The 18344-nt window shown below is 38.0% G+C and overlaps 6 protein-coding genes across 6 annotated transcripts; 2 read left to right on the top strand and 4 right to left on the bottom strand.

Annotated features, from left to right (window-relative positions):
• Nucleotides 1-826: 826 nt before the first annotated feature.
• On the top strand, nucleotides 827-3778 carry GCK72_001745 (uncharacterized protein; the record flags this gene model as incomplete). Its single annotated transcript, XM_003114599.2, has 12 exons — nucleotides 827-883; nucleotides 935-1056; nucleotides 1105-1242; nucleotides 1369-1462; nucleotides 2014-2086; nucleotides 2133-2242; nucleotides 2461-2664; nucleotides 2715-2858; nucleotides 2914-3065; nucleotides 3115-3185; nucleotides 3260-3522; nucleotides 3569-3778. The coding sequence occupies 12 exons, from the start codon at nucleotides 827-829 to the stop codon at nucleotides 3776-3778; spliced, it is 1638 nt and encodes a 545-aa protein (XP_003114647.1).
• Nucleotides 3779-4014: 236 nt separating this feature from the next.
• GCK72_001744 (uncharacterized protein) lies at nucleotides 4015-4379 on the bottom strand (the record flags this gene model as incomplete). Its single annotated transcript, XM_003115045.1, has 2 exons — nucleotides 4015-4153; nucleotides 4225-4379. The coding sequence occupies 2 exons, from the start codon at nucleotides 4377-4379 to the stop codon at nucleotides 4015-4017; spliced, it is 294 nt and encodes a 97-aa protein (XP_003115093.1).
• A 1296-nt stretch (nucleotides 4380-5675) lies between these two features.
• On the bottom strand, nucleotides 5676-6089 carry GCK72_001743 (uncharacterized protein; the record flags this gene model as incomplete). The annotated part of the gene is made up of 2 exons (XM_003114654.1): nucleotides 5676-5832; nucleotides 5956-6089. The coding sequence occupies 2 exons, from the start codon at nucleotides 6087-6089 to the stop codon at nucleotides 5676-5678; spliced, it is 291 nt and encodes a 96-aa protein (XP_003114702.1).
• A 1094-nt stretch (nucleotides 6090-7183) lies between these two features.
• On the bottom strand, nucleotides 7184-7557 carry GCK72_001742 (uncharacterized protein; the record flags this gene model as incomplete). The annotated part of the gene is made up of 2 exons (XM_003114533.2): nucleotides 7184-7313; nucleotides 7412-7557. 2 exons carry the CDS (start codon nucleotides 7555-7557, stop codon nucleotides 7184-7186), a joined length of 276 nt encoding a protein of 91 aa, XP_003114581.1.
• A 1002-nt stretch (nucleotides 7558-8559) lies between these two features.
• GCK72_001741 (uncharacterized protein) lies at nucleotides 8560-9022 on the top strand (the record flags this gene model as incomplete). The annotated part of the gene is made up of 2 exons (XM_003115013.1): nucleotides 8560-8714; nucleotides 8878-9022. The coding sequence occupies 2 exons, from the start codon at nucleotides 8560-8562 to the stop codon at nucleotides 9020-9022; spliced, it is 300 nt and encodes a 99-aa protein (XP_003115061.1).
• Nucleotides 9023-9252: 230 nt separating this feature from the next.
• On the bottom strand, nucleotides 9253-17871 carry GCK72_001740 (uncharacterized protein; the record flags this gene model as incomplete). Its single annotated transcript, XM_003114678.2, has 6 exons — nucleotides 9253-9444; nucleotides 9520-10548; nucleotides 10596-11153; nucleotides 11536-11700; nucleotides 13032-13106; nucleotides 17758-17871. 6 exons carry the CDS (start codon nucleotides 17869-17871, stop codon nucleotides 9253-9255), a joined length of 2133 nt encoding a protein of 710 aa, XP_003114726.2.
• Nucleotides 17872-18344: the final 473 nt, after the last annotated feature.

The following is an 18344-nucleotide window of genomic DNA, read 5'->3' as shown; positions in this document are numbered from 1 at the left end:
TAAGTACATCGAGTGATATTTCGAAAGAAATGAAAAACGCGATTTTTTCAGAATAGTTTTCATAATCTCGGAATTTAGAAAAACTCTGTTTATTCGATTTTTTGAGCAAGTTTTTTGGAAGTCCATTGCAAGTTTTGAAATTTCTAGTAGTGCCATAAAATATCACAGTTATCGCCATTTTCAAATTTGAAATTTGGAAAACAGACCTCCGAAACTATGAATAATACGAAGTGAAAACAGTTTTTGAATTGATTTTTGATATTCTCAATAGAAATTTCGAAAATTGAATTGATCTTTTGAAACAGTATCATCGTTCTTTTCTCCATTTCTTCTCATTAATTAGTATTCATTCTCCACTTCCATCGTCCATCTACTCACCCGTACGAAGGCAATTTGATAACGAGAAACGATCTCAAAAGATACAGATTCTGGAGACAGAACAGAAGAGGTTCTAGAGATAAAAAGAAAATCGGACACAATTTCTTTTTTCTTGTGTTCAGATTGTTGAATAGATCACCCTTCCACATCATTTTGTTTTTTTTTGTTTTTTTTTTCATTTCTGTTCTGAAAATTGTCAATCTAGGTGACTGAACGACACCTAGGATATAATATGAGCTTTATTTTTGAATGTACGGTCTATGATACTCGAATTTTCTATTCGAATAAAAAGTTTCTGAATTGTGATTCTGGTTTTAAGTTCTGGCTACTCCATGGCACTTTAATTATAGAAATCTCAATTTTGTTCAAATCCCCAAAAGATTCCCATCAGTTCTCATTACCGTGATTTATTGATAATTTCTGTCCAAACGAACTATAATTTCTTCAGATGACTGTGTCTTACAATCTCGATGTTTCGTCAGTATCATTTTTCAATTTTTTCCGAGTAAGTAATTATTCTTTCAATTGAATTTCATCCAAAATGATACAACTTCAGGTGTTATTTCGATGGCGTGGCTCAGTATGGAAGTCAATTTGGTCTGAATTAGTGATATGGCTCATTTTTTATTATATGGTTATGGTCACTTACAGATTTGCATTGAATCCAGAACAACGAGAGTGAGTTTCAATGATTTCTTCTCTCAGAAAAAGCTTTGAAAAATTCAGAGAAGTTCGAAAATACATTGAAAATCTGCATGAGAATTTGGATAATTGTGTGCCTCTGACATTCATGTTGGCCTTCTTTGTTACAGTAATCGTGGATCGATGGAAAAATATTTTCGCAAACATTGGATTTATTGAAAAGTAAGTGTTTTGAAACCCTGAACTTTGAGAGTTGAGATACCGAACCAAGATGTTTTAGTCAAAAACTGATTATCTTCACTGATAGAGAGCGCATTAAAACCCTTCAAAAACAAGTTCTAATTCCAGCACCGCCCTGGCAATTGCCACATTAGTCAGAGGAACTGCCCCAGAAGTAGTACTTGCCCGAAGAACAATTATTCGGTATTTGGTACTTTCCCAGGTGAGTCATCTCTTCTGCCGAATAGTTTTATGATTTACAGTACCGCTCAAAAGTATATTAAGTTTGCTTTTTTCAGTTGAAAACGCCCAACTTTGAGAGTGTGTCATGGTAATACACAATATAAATGTTTATAGTTCGAACAGACCAAGAACAGAACTCCATTTTTGTAGTTGGCAACTTTTTTGTACGGACACTTCTTAGCAAGTTACATATCGTCAAAGAAATTTCTCTTTCCAATCGACCCATTCCAGTGCAAAGTAGAGCGATTTTTGAGCTATCGTCTGAAAATGATCATAACTCTCTAGGGAGTGTCCGTACAAAAAAATGTCAACTGAAAAAATGGAGCTCTACTTTTGATCTGTACGATCCATTAAAAATCTACTCGATGGGACAATCAGTATTACCATGACACACTCTCAAAGTAGGCCATTTTCAACTAAAAAAACCAAAACTTAATATACTTTTGTACTGTACTGTATGTTCTATGTTTAACAAAAAGACCCATAAAACATCATAATTTTCTTTAATATCTCCCTTAAAAACTCATTCAGGTTCTAGTATTCCGTGATATCTCACTAAAAGTTCGAAGAAGGTTTCCAAATACAGATTCAATCATTAAATCAGGTGAGTTTAAAATTATAGAGATAATTCAATCAATTTGATATTTCAGGATTTTTACAAGAGCACGAAGCGATTATTCTGGATGAAGTGGACTGTCCATACAACAAGTATTGGGTTCCTATCAATTGGGCTTCTGCCGTTTTACAGAAGGTTTTTGTTGTGAGTGTGTGGGGTTTCTTCTGGTAGAATGGCATTCACTTTTGTTTCATTTACTTCAATTTCGTGGCCCAACTTTTGATGTTTAGCCTGGGTTTGCTCGTGGACTTTCTGTGATTCTCCATCGTTTAATTTTCTAGAATTGAAAAGTTTTTTGCTTTCAAATTTCTTGTATTCTTGTAGTCTGTTTTGTCTCTCCTAGAATCACATCTTGTTTTCAGGAAGGAAAAATCACAGCTCCGCCCCTTTTCAATGCCGCGTGGCAAGAAATCAAAACGTTTCGTTCCAATATGGCCATCTTGTGTAATTTCGATTGGGTTCCCATTCCATTAGCTTATCCACAAGTCATATTTGTAGCTGTCAGATTCTACTTTTTCATGTGTTTATTCACGAGACAACACTTGGATATGATTGATACACGAACGGTTTGTTGAAGAAAAGAAACTGTTTGGAACTGATAGAACCCCCATTCTAGATTGACTACTATTTCCCTATTCTTACTGTATTTCAATTCATTTTCTTCATGGGTTGGATGAAAGTAGCTGAAGGTCTTCTGAATCCACTTGGAGAAGATGACGACGACTTTGAATGTAATTTCTTGATTGATAAAAATATTTCTGTGAGTTCTATAATAATCTTCCGATTAATTCCTCCTTATCAAAAGATAATTTCAGACCGGTATGGCCATTGTCGACGCCACATACGATAAATTCCCTGAAATGAAACCTGACAAGTTCGCGGAGCCAGCATTTGCTCCTTTCTATCCTGAAGACGTCATCGATTCTGGAGCAGATCACGCTCTCGTTGGTTCTGCACAAGCTGTTACGTTAGTTGAATGCCTATTTTTTGGTTGGAAACTCTTCAACATTTTTCAGATTAGCCGAGCCAGATGACCAAATCGACATGATGAAAGTGGACATAAATTCTCCAATTGTTGTGGGAAAAGGTAACTTTCACATGATAACATGAACATTTTTAAGTTAACTGTATGCAAGTCCACAGTGAAATCTGAAATTTCAGCTGAATCTCACACTTCTTCAACATTCCGTCGTCGTCTCTCTTCTGCATTCGGAGGTAAAACCAGAAGTCATTCTGTCCAACACTTGGGACCAGAAAAACTAGAGCCAGACACCCCCTTCAGTCAGTCCATGGCCCCTCAAAGACCGTATGCCGCCTTTGAACTGTCGAATGGATTTTCGTCTTCTAGCGGATTGGGCAATATGTCACAAAGTCATCTGCCGAAATTAGAAGAGGAAGAATCAACGTCAATGGATTCAGATGCGGTGAGTGATTGTTTTAGTGTAGACATTTTAATTTCACTATTTTCAGACTGACGTTGTCACCAACTCCCCTCCTTCTACATTCGCTCCAGAACCTCCTTCATCCCATCGCCCCATAATAACTCCAAATGCAACACAACCTGTATTTGTAGTGCCACGAACGATAAGTGAGGACACGTTGGGTCCCACGAGTCCAACGTTACCGTTCAATCAAACACTCGAAAATGATATTGATGGATTGGGTAGAATGAAATTTTGAAGAAGTTGGGGTTAATAAAATATTATATGTATGAAACTGTTAATGAAATTTGCACTTCAGCTGGATCAGTAATATTCTGAATCATTCGAACTTGAAAAACACAGACAAGAAGTATGGCACATGATTTCATTTACAAAATTACAAGTTTTCCAAATACATGGGTAAATATATACAAAATAAACTCATAAATCATTCCTATAAAAAAAATGAATCGTCTGATTGATTGATTGATTGATTTAACCCCACATTGGGTATCCCATTCCGTATCCCATACCGTATCCTCTCATACCGTAACCCATTCCCCATGGGCGTCCATATCCCATTCCGTATCCACCATATCCTCCGTAATATCCCCAGCGGCGTTGACGGTTGTGCCTGGAAAAAAACGAAATGAGTTACTATGAAGGAACAATCCACTCAAAGAAATCCTCGTTAGAAAAACTCACAATTCAGTTTGTGTATTCATCTGATGATCTCCAGAATCCACCTTGGTATGAGTCTCGATTCCAGCTCCTCCATCCATCGTTTGCTTCGTTTCCAATTCAGTGGCTAATACTCCGATAGCGAGAAGAGCAATCAAGAATACAGATACAAAATTCATTTTTTATCTCAGTTTATTGAATCAACTGTGATCTGATTTTTTCGGATATTCAATCCTTTTTTATATGGATCTCGAAGGGGCGGAGTCTATTTTTGGTCAGTAATGTTTCATTTTCCTCAAGTTGTTTATTTTTTTGGATTCTCTTCATAACACGTGGCAATTATTCACAGAAATTAGGGAATCTGGATGTTTTTGAAATGACGTGATGAGTGTCCTTGAAATGAAAAGATCTGATTATTGAAGAACATTGTTGTCTGACGAAATCTTCAAAAAAAAAAACAAAAAAGGTGATCATGTGATTCAGACTTTTTAAAAAATGAATAGATTTTCAGATAAGATTACTTAACATCGAAAAATCTGAAACACGGGTGGAAAAGTGAGTTTCAATATGTCAATAAGACTCAAGTTTCGTGAAATTGAGTTTTTTCAAACGATGTGGTATGGCAAGAATTGTTTCAGAACAGCTAATGTAAATTTGCCCCCTCTACTCCGTCGTATAACATTCTGGTTTTTAAAAAACATATCAGTTACTTTTAAGTCCGTGTTCATTATTTCCCTAGGGCCCTCTCTATTTCCCATGCCGACCCGGAATTGTGTATTACTCCAAAATTCTTCTTTTTTTTTCAACGGTCATCCCCAATGTTTCTATCTTCTTCTTCTTCCTCCTCTTCTTCTTCTCCAATTAGGTACACACAAGTACAGTTCAACTTTTACTACTTAACTTTCACGAGAGAATTCATTTTTCTGCGTCTCTCTCCTATTTTTTTTTCTTGTTTCAGTGGTCAACCTGTATCTATTTTGTTGATCTAAAAGACGTTTACTATATTGTATGCAAGAGAAAAGAAACGTCTAGAAGATGTTTGACGCTGAGATGTTTGGCACCGTTAAACTCGTGCCCAAACCAAGAAGGTGATCAGTTTCAATTGTCTGAATTTGTTTTCTAGATAATTTCTAATCTCAAACTGTTGATTCGTCTTTCAGAGTATGTCTGTAACGATATTTTGCATACAACAATTCTGAAAAACATTCATATTAGATCAAATGGTTTTCCTCTTCCAAAACTCTCATCTAAACTACTCACGTTAAGAAGAATAAACTAAGTTTCCTTCGCACAATTCTTATTCGGCGAGTTTATAGCTGAATTTGGCTCTTGGCAATAGAAATGTACCGTTTTTCTTTATTTTAATATAAGAACCGCATAAAAACTTGCATATAAGAAAACAGTTTATTTACAGAAGCGATCATACAATTTGTACACATTCTGCCAAAGAGTCGGGGAAAACGAAGAAATAGTTATTAGTGATATCCGTCGGATCCTGTTCCGAATCCAAATCCACGTGCTGATCCAACAATTCCTCCGTTCCATCCGTTTCCTGCTGAGATGCCGGATCCACCATATTGAACATTTCCATAAGTTCCGTATGGCATTTGACGACGGAACAGACGGCGATGTCTGGAAATATACAGATGTTGTTGTGGGTAAATCAAACTGTAGTACAGAACAAAATCAACGAATATTCAGATCACACTGAACGAGACTTATACTCAATGGAAAATATCAATTAGACAAACTCACACTTTATCCATTTGATTATCCAATGTCTGAGTATTTGTTTGAGAATCCATTCCAGTCTGTCCTTCCATCTTATGCTTCGAACAGAATACTCCGATAGCAAGAAGAGCAATCAAGAATACAGAAATACACTTCATTTTCTCTAGTTTATTTAATTACTGTGATCTGATTTCTTCGACTATTTGGTGCCATTTTATATAACTTTTTCATGAGTGCAAAAAGTGGGAGGAGTCTAGCTTTGATCGAAAACTGATCAAAAGTTGTTGACTTGATGTTATTTTTTTTGTCTAGAGAGAAATGAAGAAGACACGTGAACTTGTAGTACTAGAATAATACTGAATCTTGTAGGTTTACGATACTTTTTGCTGAAAAAGTTGTGAATCAGACTAAAAATAGGTGATCACAAAGAAGAACGATTTTGTTTGTTTTGTTCTTTCAAAAATGAAAACAAACAAAAAAGCAGATGACGTTGTTGTGATTCAGAATTCTAAATCAGAGGTCCCATTATTTTTATGGTTTTCAGAAAAACTCTAAACAAATTAAAGATCTTTTCGGAGTGAACGGTAACAAAGTATCACAACCTCTTTATAAAAAGAAAAGAAGATGAAATGATTAAGAAGGCGTCAAGAAAAGAGATCAGAAGATGATTCTTAGTGATAACAAAATCATGGTCAGACCAGAAAAAAACAAAAATTGTTGTCTGGTTGGTCACAAGAGGGGAAGTTGACACCACGTACACGACTATGGGTTTCATATCCCTCCATATAGATGTATAGTCAAGAGAATACATATTCGGTAGCTCAATTAGAGCTTACACGGATCAATTGTGTTATCAACTAATGGACCACATCCAAACTTACATTGGAAAAAAGTATCTCCCATCGACCCAAACCATTTAGCATAAAAATCGGTCGCTTTCCGCTCAGAGCGTAATACTGAACTACTAAAACCTCAGAGATTTTAGCCAAATTTATTTTTTTTTTGGGTTTTTATTAGAATCCGGCCAGCTTCAGAATCTGGGCAGTTACTATGGTCATTTATTGATAAACTTTGGTTCTGCTTTCGTGTCCTGCTATCAAGTTGTCCTTATTGAGCGTTCAGGTTTCGAAAAAAGAAGAATTGAAAATGATACGTACAAGTTTATTTTACATTTTTACACAAGTAGAGACATATAATACAAAAAAACACATTAATAGAATGTGAAAAAAAGTATGTGACGGGGTTGCTGAATTTATCCATAATATCCTCCGTATCCTCCGTATCCCATACCGTATCCACGTCCGTATCCCATCCCACCGTATCCCATTCCTCCGTATCCACCGTATCCACCGTAGTATCCCCAACGGCGTTGACGTGGATGCCTGAAAATGGAAAATATTCTGTTTGAATGTCTAACTTTAACAACGATTTTTCTCGTTGAATTTATTACTATTTTAAAGAGATAACTAGATAAACTTACTCTTCAGTAACTTGCTTATGAGTAGTGGTCACCTTCATCTTCGTAGTCAATCCCTGTCCTCCTTGAACTTGAGAATTAGTCTCCAACTCGGTGGAAAGTGCTCCGAGAGCAAGAATGGCGATAAGGAAGATAGAAAGGAATTTCATTTCCAGATGGTCTCGATCAAATGCTAGATGTGATCTGTCTTTCTCCCAGAACTCCTCCCTATTTATACTCTTCTGATGATCTAGGAGGCGGAACCGAACTGTGGTAATTTGGTTGCAAAATCTCAGATAAGGTAACAGAAATCTCGTCTGGTCCTTAATTTCGTTTTGTTTTTTGGTTAGGTTTAGTGAATATGGTTTGAACGAAAACAACGAGATAAACAGATGATGTAGGTAGTGTGAATGGGTAATTGGAAATTATGTTTCTTTTGGAAAATGGGAAAGTGGAGAGACGCAGATAGCAGGGCATCCAACTTCTGAGAAACTACTGGAAGAGATTGACATGATGAAAATGAGAGAACACTCGAAAGTTATTCTGTGAAGCATAAAGTCATGGATCCCAGGATATTTTTCTTCTGAAAATTTCAAACTGTTCTCTAAAAAGTTGAATTTTTCCTATTGCAAATTCCCAAATTGATTGACATGAAGATGAATTTCTCCAGAGATTCCGCTTTCAGCTGAACTTTTCCCGATTAGATAAAGTCATCGTATCCTGAAGAAAATCTGAATCGTTGTTCTATAAACATATCGTTTTGAGTTTCTTTTAGTTTTTCTTTTACTACCTTCTTCCAGATCACGATAACTACAGTTTTGATTCCATGCAAATGTTTGGATGATCATTTCACTACAACTACCTCACAAGACATCTGTCTTGTATTTGTTTACTTTTCTTTGAAAATGTATTTTGTTTTGTCTATCTGACCACTCTTCAAAAATCATGTATCTTCTTCTCAAGGACAGATTCCACGTCATTCTTCCAATACCAACCCAATTATCTTTCTTCTTTAAAGGTTTCCACGTGTTCAGAGAAGGAAAAAACAACTTGAAGGAGAATAAAGCATTAGTGACCAGTAGCAGAATCCACCTGTTTCAATTCCATATAAAAATGCTTCGAGTATTTGAAAAAGGCAGACCACAGTTGATTCAATAAACTGAGATAAAAAAATGAATTTTGTATCTGTATTCTTGATTGCTCTTCTCGCTATCGGAGTATTCTCCACTGAATTGGAAACGAAACAAACGATGGAAGGAGGAGCTGGAATCGAGACTCATACCAAGATGGATACTGGAGATCATCAGATGAATACACAAACTGAATTGTAAGTAGCTTTGTTTTTAATGTGGTCACTTGGATATCATCAAGAAATAACATTACTGTTTTGAAATCCATTTAAAACTCAAAGAATATTAACTCCAATCATTTCTTCTTGCTTGAGCTAGGAATTTTCTGAACCTGAATTAAAAATATTTCTACTCTTCCAGACACAACCGTCAACGTCGTTGGGGATACTACGGTGGATACGGTGGATACGGAGGAATGGGATACGGTGGAATGGGATATGGACGTGGATACGGTATGGGATACGGTATGAGAGGATACGGAGGAATGGGAGGATATTATGGATAAACTCAACTGCTTATATTGTTTGTTTACCTTGTAAAATTATTAAATTCTGTAAATAAAAGATGTGCCATACCTTTCTTGTTTTATTCTTTGAAAATCGAAGAAAAAAGTTGTTTTAAAGATTTATTCAGAAAAAGAAAAAGTTCACACAAGTAGAAATAAGACCCGTAAAATCCCGTATGACATGAAATAGAATCTACACTAATGAACAGTAAAACTGGACAAGAACAAAACTACAGTAACCTCAGAAGGAGAGTGAAAAGTAGAGAAACTAATAATAAAGAAGACGCTGAAGAAGATTCAAGTGGTAATTCAATGATTTCTCCTCCCGGGAATCTCGAAATTGCATTTTGTTCGAAATCGGAATGCGTCACGAACTGCGTGCTTACTGTACGGCCGAGTCCTTTGTTGGTGATGCTTTGGACCTAGAAAAGTCAAATTTTAGAATGTTTCCATTTGAACCAGCTACATTGAATTCTGATAGATTTTCAATAACTCACCTCTACAGTGTAAACGTATCCGGGTTGCAAGTTCTCATATCTGACTTCTCTCAACTGTGGTTGGTTTATTGTTGTATTGGTGTCCTGGTTGATTGGAGAACTCAATAGAATTCGATATCCAATCACTGTCTGCATAGCATCATGATGTCTTGTCCAATGACAATGAGCAGAGGATTCAGATGTCACTTGACACTGGATTGGAGTCGTCAGACTGGAGCATTCGATGGGTGTCAATGAAGATGTCTGATCGCATGTATCGGTAGAGAACACTCCATCGACAACAGGATCTCCGGTTACTGTATCCGTAACTTCCACTTTATAGTCACAATCGAATGAAAGACCCTTCAGAAGGGCACTACATTCGGTAACTCTCAAATCATGCCATCGAGTGTCCGAATGATGATTTGGTTGGTATTCCCGACACAGAGTCTTTCGAACTTTGATACTGAATTGACGACGAGTTGGAGTACAGTATGCTGAGTTAACCCATGATAGTTGTGTTTGAAGTTCCGTGTCAAAGAACGGAGTTTGAATTTCCAGATGAGCAGCAGCAGCATGACTCGCGGGTCTTGAAGACCTTGGTACTGATGCAGGACTGCTCTCCTCGACCTTCAATTCCTCACTTTCATCTCGAGAGACTGGAGCGTGAGCGATTCTAGCTATTGGTCCAGTGTACTCTGGCTCTGATTCCGTTGCTTTTCCAGATAAAACATTCTCACTTGCATCCTGAGTTCTGATGAAGACGATTCCTTTCTCTCCGTGCAATTCTCCTTCACTCGAATCGACAGAAGCATGAATCTCGACAATATAGACACTATTCGGGAATAGTCCTTGAATTTCAGATGATGTGGAATGACTCGGAACGACAACGGAATGACGATCACGTTCCTGGATTCCGATGAATTCGTCGTCATCGTCAGATGTCTGGAGACTGCGTTTTTCGTGGGCAGCGAATTCTAGAGTGGTCTTTTTACGCATTTGTTCTTCGAATGCATCGGCTTCAGCTTTGGTGGAAGAGGCCCAGGAAATCTGAAAAAAGTAATAAACTAGTTGTCTAATATCTATTTCATACTCACCTGATAATTCTTAATTGGTAAATCACTTGGCGGTGGATTCCAATTCACCATTTGATTCCATAATCCAGCTGTTCCTAACTTGGAAGATCCCAACGAGATGTCTTTTGGAGGTGGAGGAGCTTTTGCTTCTTTTGAAATTTTGAATGGTTTCGATGAGACACTGAAACCGAGACTTCCTTCTTGTGAAACTGCTGCAATTCTGAATTCATAATATCTTCCAGGTGATAAAAGATGCTTCAATATAGCATATGGTTTGTTTCGAACAGTTACAGTCTGCCATTCAGTCATTGCAGATTCATCAGCATGAAGTCCCCAACGCCATTGAACCAGGAACAAGTTAGCATTTTCATTTTGTTGAGCTTTAGAGAGACGTCCGGTCGCCCATCGAATAATTATACTTCTTTTTCGTTTTCTTTCTTGAACACTGATGTTTCGAGGGATCGGGAGAAGTCGGATATCGGAAGAACGAGGTTTCAGACACTGTCGAGAGCATCCAGAAGAGCAACACTTCTGTGTTTCTGGGCAGTCTCCGTCCATTTGACAGAGGGCAGAGCATTCCTGAAAAATGTAATGAACTCATTCTCTGATTCATTCTTCTTCATTGACTATCATCCTTTTCAACAGTTCGTCAGTCCCCCCTTCTCTCACTTCAGAACCGGGATTCCCCTTTCTTTCCCAAACACCTTCTCGAACCAAGTACATTATTACTCAAGGATTAGTGCAAATGGTTTCGCAACTCTTTCAAGTGTTATTGCGGTCCAACTTCAAAAAGGTGTCCGAGAGATCTTTGGGCAAATAAAATTGAACCTTTTTGGGGAGGATTAGCGGTAAGAGTAACAGGTGGGATTGTGAGTGAAGGAGGTTATGGAATTTATTTGATCACCTGATGTGTGGTCCCTTTGTAAACGTTTTAAAAAGAATAGAAATTCAGAAGACTTACGTAGTTGGAAGAATTGCTGACAGATGGACAAGCTCCTGGTTTCTCTTGATAAATTGTCTGTAAGTAGTGACAAGAATCTTCGCAAGTTTCTCGGTCATCTGATGCAACACATGACTTTTTGCATGATTTGATATCGTCAAATTGTTCACGGCACGGTGCTGAGCACTGAAAATTAAAAATAACGAGTTTGAATCCCTCTCCAGATCTTAACCAGTCTTTCCCCCGTTTCCGACAAAAACCCATTTCATTTATCATCAATTAGCAAGAAGCTGCCGCGTGTCGGTGCCACAAAAAGTTGTTCAAGAATCTCGCAGGGCCCATAAAAATGCTTAATGACACATGACCAGATGTCTTCTTTTCCTACACCGTCGTTTCACCGACCCGGGTGGGGCGATAATTACCGTAATCGTAAAATCCTTGCGGCTAGGAGAGCGTCGTAAAAATTTAGCTGGCATACGGAGAAGGGTGTCTAGTTACTTCTTATTATCGGAATAAGATATTTTGAGACGTTTTGATGGAGGAGATGTTTAGAACACTATTTTCCAGAAAAGTTTCAGAACAACCAAAAATTTGTTCATCTTCTAGTCCCAGTTATAGCAAATTGTAGATTTCTGAGTTGTGATTCATGTAGCAATGTCTTATTCTGCTCCATCATAATTATACCCTTGCCCACCGACCCTCCTCTTTGGTACTTGACAAAACATTTATGCGTGAAGACTTGGAAATGAACGAGATTGAATCAAATTAGGTGGGTCTTCTGGTGGATGATGATGATGGAATGATCATCAGAATTAGGTTGTTGAATAATGGAATAAAGCAAGTGTCACAACAACACTCGACTTCTCCTTCTACGAGTTATAGTACTTTGTGAATTCATAAAATCCCTGAATCCCTCAGAAAATTCAAATATCTCAATTGACTAACTACAATTCTCGGTCCTAATCTAGCCATATGGAGCGGAAATTTGATCTCTTTCTTTTCGGGTTCCACTAGAAGATTTTTGGGTTTATGTCAAATAAGAGAGGCGCCAGAAGCCCATCAATCACGTTTCCTCCTATTTTATGAGATTCTCTTTTTTGGCTCATTGCGTTTCTTGGGTTTGCAGCTCCCGAAGCAGATGTGTTTGCTGTGTCATGAAACAATGTATCAAGTACATGAGAGCAATAGGAGGACCCCATACCGGATGGTCCACTTCATCATGTTCTCGAGTGTGTCAAGAGGTGGATGAGGTCATAGAAAACACAAAATACATGAAAATAAGAGACTCGGAAGACATGATAAATGGGATTTTGGAAGATTTGTGTCTACTTGAATCCAATCTTAGAAATTTGGACCGCGGTCAGTTACTAACATTAGCTCTACGAATACTATACATAGATCCCTTGTTTTATGAATTCTCCTATCTATCCCTTACTCCCACATTAAACCCTTGTTTTCCCCGTCTCAGACCCATAACCGTAAAAGTTGTAATCCTCTTCTCAAATATTGAAACTCACCGCTGAACACGTGACATCGTCCTTGCAAAGTTGTATAATGTGATGTTTGAGGGTTTTGCGGAGCTCCAAGTTTGTCTGAAATAAAGAGATCAATTAAGGATAGCTTTCAGGTCTTTATGGATTTCTGCACAAAACAAAAAATAATTACAGCTTCAAATTTTTGAAGTTTTTTTTACCTGGATAATGACAATTCTGACAAATACTCTTTAAGATGTGAGGATTTTTCAAACTAGCTTAATTCGATAGTGTTTCTTTAGTCTGAACCATTCCAATTCTTTCCAATCCCTCGAGTTAACTGTTCTCCAAATCACACCAATGTGTATAGATGTTCCCTTGGTTTGACTTTTGAATACGAAGAAGAGAAAGAATAAGAAGACGTGATAATTCAGGCGTGAACATTTGCCTAGTCTGTTTTCGCGCACCCCACTTCTTTTGGTGTCTTCATTGTGTACTCTCCGGATTATTTCATCTCCTTCCGTTAGGTGACCAGTAGATTTGAACAAGAAGACGAAGAATATGACAGTACATGCCAAATGATGCGGCACTAATGTGTACTGTAGACCCGGGAAAGCAATGATGGAGACCGGCTTAAGAAAGGTATAAGCCTAATGGAATGGGTGGTATTAACCCTGGTCAAAATGGGAATGAACTAGGCAAGGTCAAGTCTGTAATAACCGAAATGAAAATTTAATTAAATGGGTTGTTTGAGAGGCGAATAGCTTGAGTTCAGAACTGTGTCTTTCATCTGGATCCCTGATTTTCTTTTCCCTTCCATCAGGGCTCGGATTCTAATTTCAAAAAAAACTTGTGTCTTTGTTTTGTCGCCCATCTCAACCCGAGTCGATTGTAAATCTATCTCAAATGTTTTTCTTTCTCTTTTTTAACCCGTTGCCGTCCGCATGTCAACCATAAACCGTCTCCCCATCTCCTGTTACCCATCTGGCACCATGCCGCTTCTTCCTTCTTATTCAACCCCGTGTCTTTTTCGACATTGATGCATCGGTTCTCATGAATAATACCCCTTCGAATGTTTTGTTAAATAGAACAAGAGCTACAATTGGGTAAAATAGAATCAATGGAAGTAGGAAATATGGAGCTAAAGCGTCACCTCTTTTCTCATTTCCTGAAGTGATGAGCGGTACAGTTCTAACAGGTTCAAAACAATACGCACATAATAGAAAGGGCTGGGGGCTCTTCACTAATTACAGGTTAATTTGCACTCGGTTCAAGTGTTTTTCTTTTTGGAAAGTATGTCGGAAGAGAGAGAGAGAACAAAAACGATTGGAAGAACAAAGAAGGACGAAAGAATAACTGTAATTAAATGAAATTCGGCAAGTCTTGGATTGTCTACTCGGATAGTTAGAACGATCTGAACCTAGATTTTTGTCTTTTACTGGAAAAGAACATATTGAGGAAAACTTTGTCTTCAGAACCCTTTCCCATCCAGCTCTGCCGCATATTACTGATTTCTAAGAAATCATAAATTTCCATGGACATTACGAGGAAGAACCTACGCAATCTTCTCCCATCATCCCCTTCACAAATCATCAGAAGCGCTTTGATCTCTCGCCTGGCGCAATCCACTTGAAATACAATATGCTAATGCGGAGGGCTCTTCTGATGATTATTCAGAATTCATAAGGTGTCGATTCTCTCACGATTTGTTCTTCTTCGATGAAAAAGAGGACGGGGAACGGGAATTCATGAAAAATTCATTGTGAGTGAGGGCATTGTTCTATGAAGAAGTGGACAGCTGGCTGGATTTTAGAGGCGTCTATTGAAGAAGTGATCAAGAGATTTTCAGATTTGCTTCCAGACTCAAACCTATGAAAAAATCCCCTGGTTGCCCTAGACCTGGAAAATGTTTTAAACCTTTCGTTCCATATGTTCCACCAATTTATTATTCGAATTATTCACATTCCCATACACCATAAAATGTGTGTCCGATATCGGAAAGACTCTGTCGGGTTCCGTTTAATTTACACTAAATCTAACATCCGTTCCCTCATTTTCCTCTTTTCTGAGTCAATTCATTTATGACCATCATTCCTCTCTCTGGCGCCAAACCTTCTTGGCGCCAAGAGAGAAGAAGATTGATGATGACGTGGAAGGGAGTGAGGGGTACTGAATACAAGGTGCTTAAGATAACAATCTTGATGGAAATGGACAAGAAAAGGTTACAATAACTCTGAACTGGTGACGAGGAGAAGAACTTGACAGATGGATGATCGACGCGGTTGTTTTAAAACTGAAGAAACAGAAAGTTCTTCATGATTCGAAACATACGGGTCTGGTTCTCTCCGAATAAAAACAACTACGGTTGATTTCTGAAGAAGATCTCAAAGAATCCTGATTCTTTTGAAAAGTCCCTTGTATCCCTCCTCCCTTTCTTTCATTTCTGCTTCCTCTTCTTTTCTTTTTCTCATTTTTCTTCCCAACACCAAACCCCATAATTATGTGATGTGGAAGGTCCCTCCCGTTTCTTGCTAACTAAAAAAAGTTAGTAGTAAAGTCAGTTCGACCACAGCATCACATCATCAAGTCACTTTTTTTTGACCTCTATCGACCACCCGACGTCGGTCGACCCATGTCATTGTCACTGATTGATGATGTTAGCAGAAGGGCAAAAAAGAGCCGCCAAACTAACATACACACCTGACCCTTCTTATCCCCACCCTGAGGAAAAGAGAGTCATCAGAAGAGAGATTAGATGGTTATAATAAGGTTGATGAAGCCCGATGAACAGTTTACGGGATGACGGATCATACCATTTTTGGTTTTAAAAGCAGTTATAACACATCCAGACCAAAGGAGGCTTCCAAAGAATCAAGATTCAAAGTTTTTGTTTATAGTTTTCCAAAATTTATAATTTCCAGAACTCTTTCCACAAGTCTATCGAAGTTCGAATCGGACTATATACATTCATTATTATAATTATTAGTACTTCCTCTCGTTCTCTTCCGGATTTCAAGTGAAAATACTCTTTCTCTCCTCCTACTTCCACTGAGATTACAATCTAAATCCAAAATCTCTCCTTTTGGTGGTAGGAGACATCTCCATAAAACTAATTGCCGTTGTGGTGGGAGAGAGTATTCTGAATTCTTCTCTTCACTGATGCGTGACGCTTTTTGGGTGGTCTTCTGATGAACGAGATGAAGTCCCGAGAATCGTAGTAAATCATGGGTGGGACGGTTGTCAGCGAGAAGAACCGAGAATCAACTGATTTTATCAAGATAAAATAGAAAAGGATTGTGACTTCTAGACAACTTCATGGCCCTCTTGGATTCCTCTATCTTCTACTCAAATCTTTGACTACATAAATGTTTTGTTTCGAGTGTAACCTTAAATCAAATTACAAAAAGCAACATATAGCAACAATTGTCTCTTCCTCCTGGCTAATAGCCCTCATTCCCTCATTTCCTCATCCTGATACCTGACCTGTCCAGGTGTCATATATACTTCTCCCATTGTTGTTTCTAGTATGTGTTGTAAAAGAGCACAGAGACAGACAGCTGCCTCTGGAGAGAAGTAAATGGGGTTCTAAAAGAAAATTAATGTTTTGTTGACTTTGAGGGTGCAAGATTCTAATAGATGGATTGGTTGGGATGAATATTCGTCCAAGTTTTATTATCCCCTAGCTCTCATTTATTTCCATTCTTCTTGCCCTCCAACTGGACACACTTAATAACCAAAATACCCTCTCTCTCTTGAGGAATTTATGAATAGAGAGAAGGAGGTCCTTCCGGTGTGAACTCTCTTCTTTCGTCATCATTGTCATAGTCACACATAGAAAAGAGACACAACTTTTGTTCACACTTCTTCATTGTTAGTGTGAAGGTCCGAGGTCGGCTAAGTGCACTCAAGAGTGCCTAGATTTGCCCTTGGTATGGGAAGAGAAAACGGAACAATATTGAAGTTAAACGGAAAGAAAACTGTTTTGAAACTGGTGGAAAAGCTTAAAACAGTCGAAATACCAGGCCGATCCCCTGAATCATATTCTAAGTGGTCATCGATCGGGACCATTTGAATATGTATGCAGGGGAGTTACGCAAGTTTAGTACATGACATTAACCTCTCTTTGGCGGTCTGTTTGATCTGTTTTACCACTTGTATCAAAACATTAAAAGTAGGGAAAGAGAGAGTAAAAGGTATTGCGTAGAGCAACATTCATATCAAGATGTTACGAGTACAAAACAAAACAATGCTAGAGATATGAATCTATTGAGAGGACATCTGCTAATAGAGGTATCAAGATTCAGGTGGTAACTACCGTCGACGAAAATGAGCCATGAATTATGGGAGAGGCTGTTCAGAGGCGACTATCCCATCCCCCCTATATCCATAGCCACTTATCAAAACTACCTGTGACGTGGCTTGTGCAGATTGTCATTGTCTCATGGAATGCAAATGTGCCGCCCGACCTTTTTTTGTCGGCTCATTTCTCAAGTGCCTCCCTCTTAAATATCATGTTACTGTAGAGGTATAGGTACATTTGTCACTGGTGACAGAACAAACATGTCAATCAAGGGCGAATTCCGGTAGGAAGTTTTGATGAGATGGAAGGATGTGATAACAGATAAAATTGGAGAAAAGAAGAAGACGTGCGCGAAGATTTACAAGCCTGATACTGTACTAAATTGACAAAGAAAAGGGGATGGAAGAGAGTAGGTGATTGGTAGTATAATTGGAATGAATAAATATTTTAGAAACTAATTAAAAGACTCACTTGTAATCTCTGATCCATCAAATGTAGACATTGTGCTTGGCATCGTGTCGAAATGAGTTCATCGCTTTTCACAAAACCCAGTAATGCAGAAATTAAAAATAGAAAACATTTCATTTTTTCATCGAAAAGTTGGGATTTCGTTGGCTGAAATATACATAAAAATGAGAAAGCAACCAGTGAGAAAAAGAAAAAACAGAATAAGAAGAGAAAAACGGAAAAGGAAAAGAAGAAGAGTTAACGTTAACGAGTTAACGAGCCCAATTTGCATATTTTATGAACCAAAAATACCCGAGAAGAGATGGAAAAAGTGGGAAGAAAAAGTATCTCTTGAAGGGAATTGGATCGGGTTGAAAAACCGAAACACTGAGAAGACAGAAACGTTGGAAGAGCTGGAAAAAAAGACCAGAAGTGGCAAACAATCAGAAACTAACAGAAACAAAAGTATGTGGGACTGAAAATGTCACCAATAAAGAAAGCCCGACACCTTCCCCTTGAATGGTCCGTCCTCTCATACAAACAAGGATAATGTGCAGCAATATAAATGTAACAATACGAAATATCATGAATGAGATACAATTAAAATGGAA

Source organism: Caenorhabditis remanei, chromosome I (genome assembly GCF_010183535.1).
Source record: "Caenorhabditis remanei strain PX506 chromosome I, whole genome shotgun sequence".
In the NCBI taxonomy this organism is placed as follows: Eukaryota; Metazoa; Nematoda; class Chromadorea; order Rhabditida; family Rhabditidae; genus Caenorhabditis; species Caenorhabditis remanei.
Note: the sequence above shows the minus strand (reverse complement) of the source record. Positions and strands in the feature narration are given on the sequence as shown.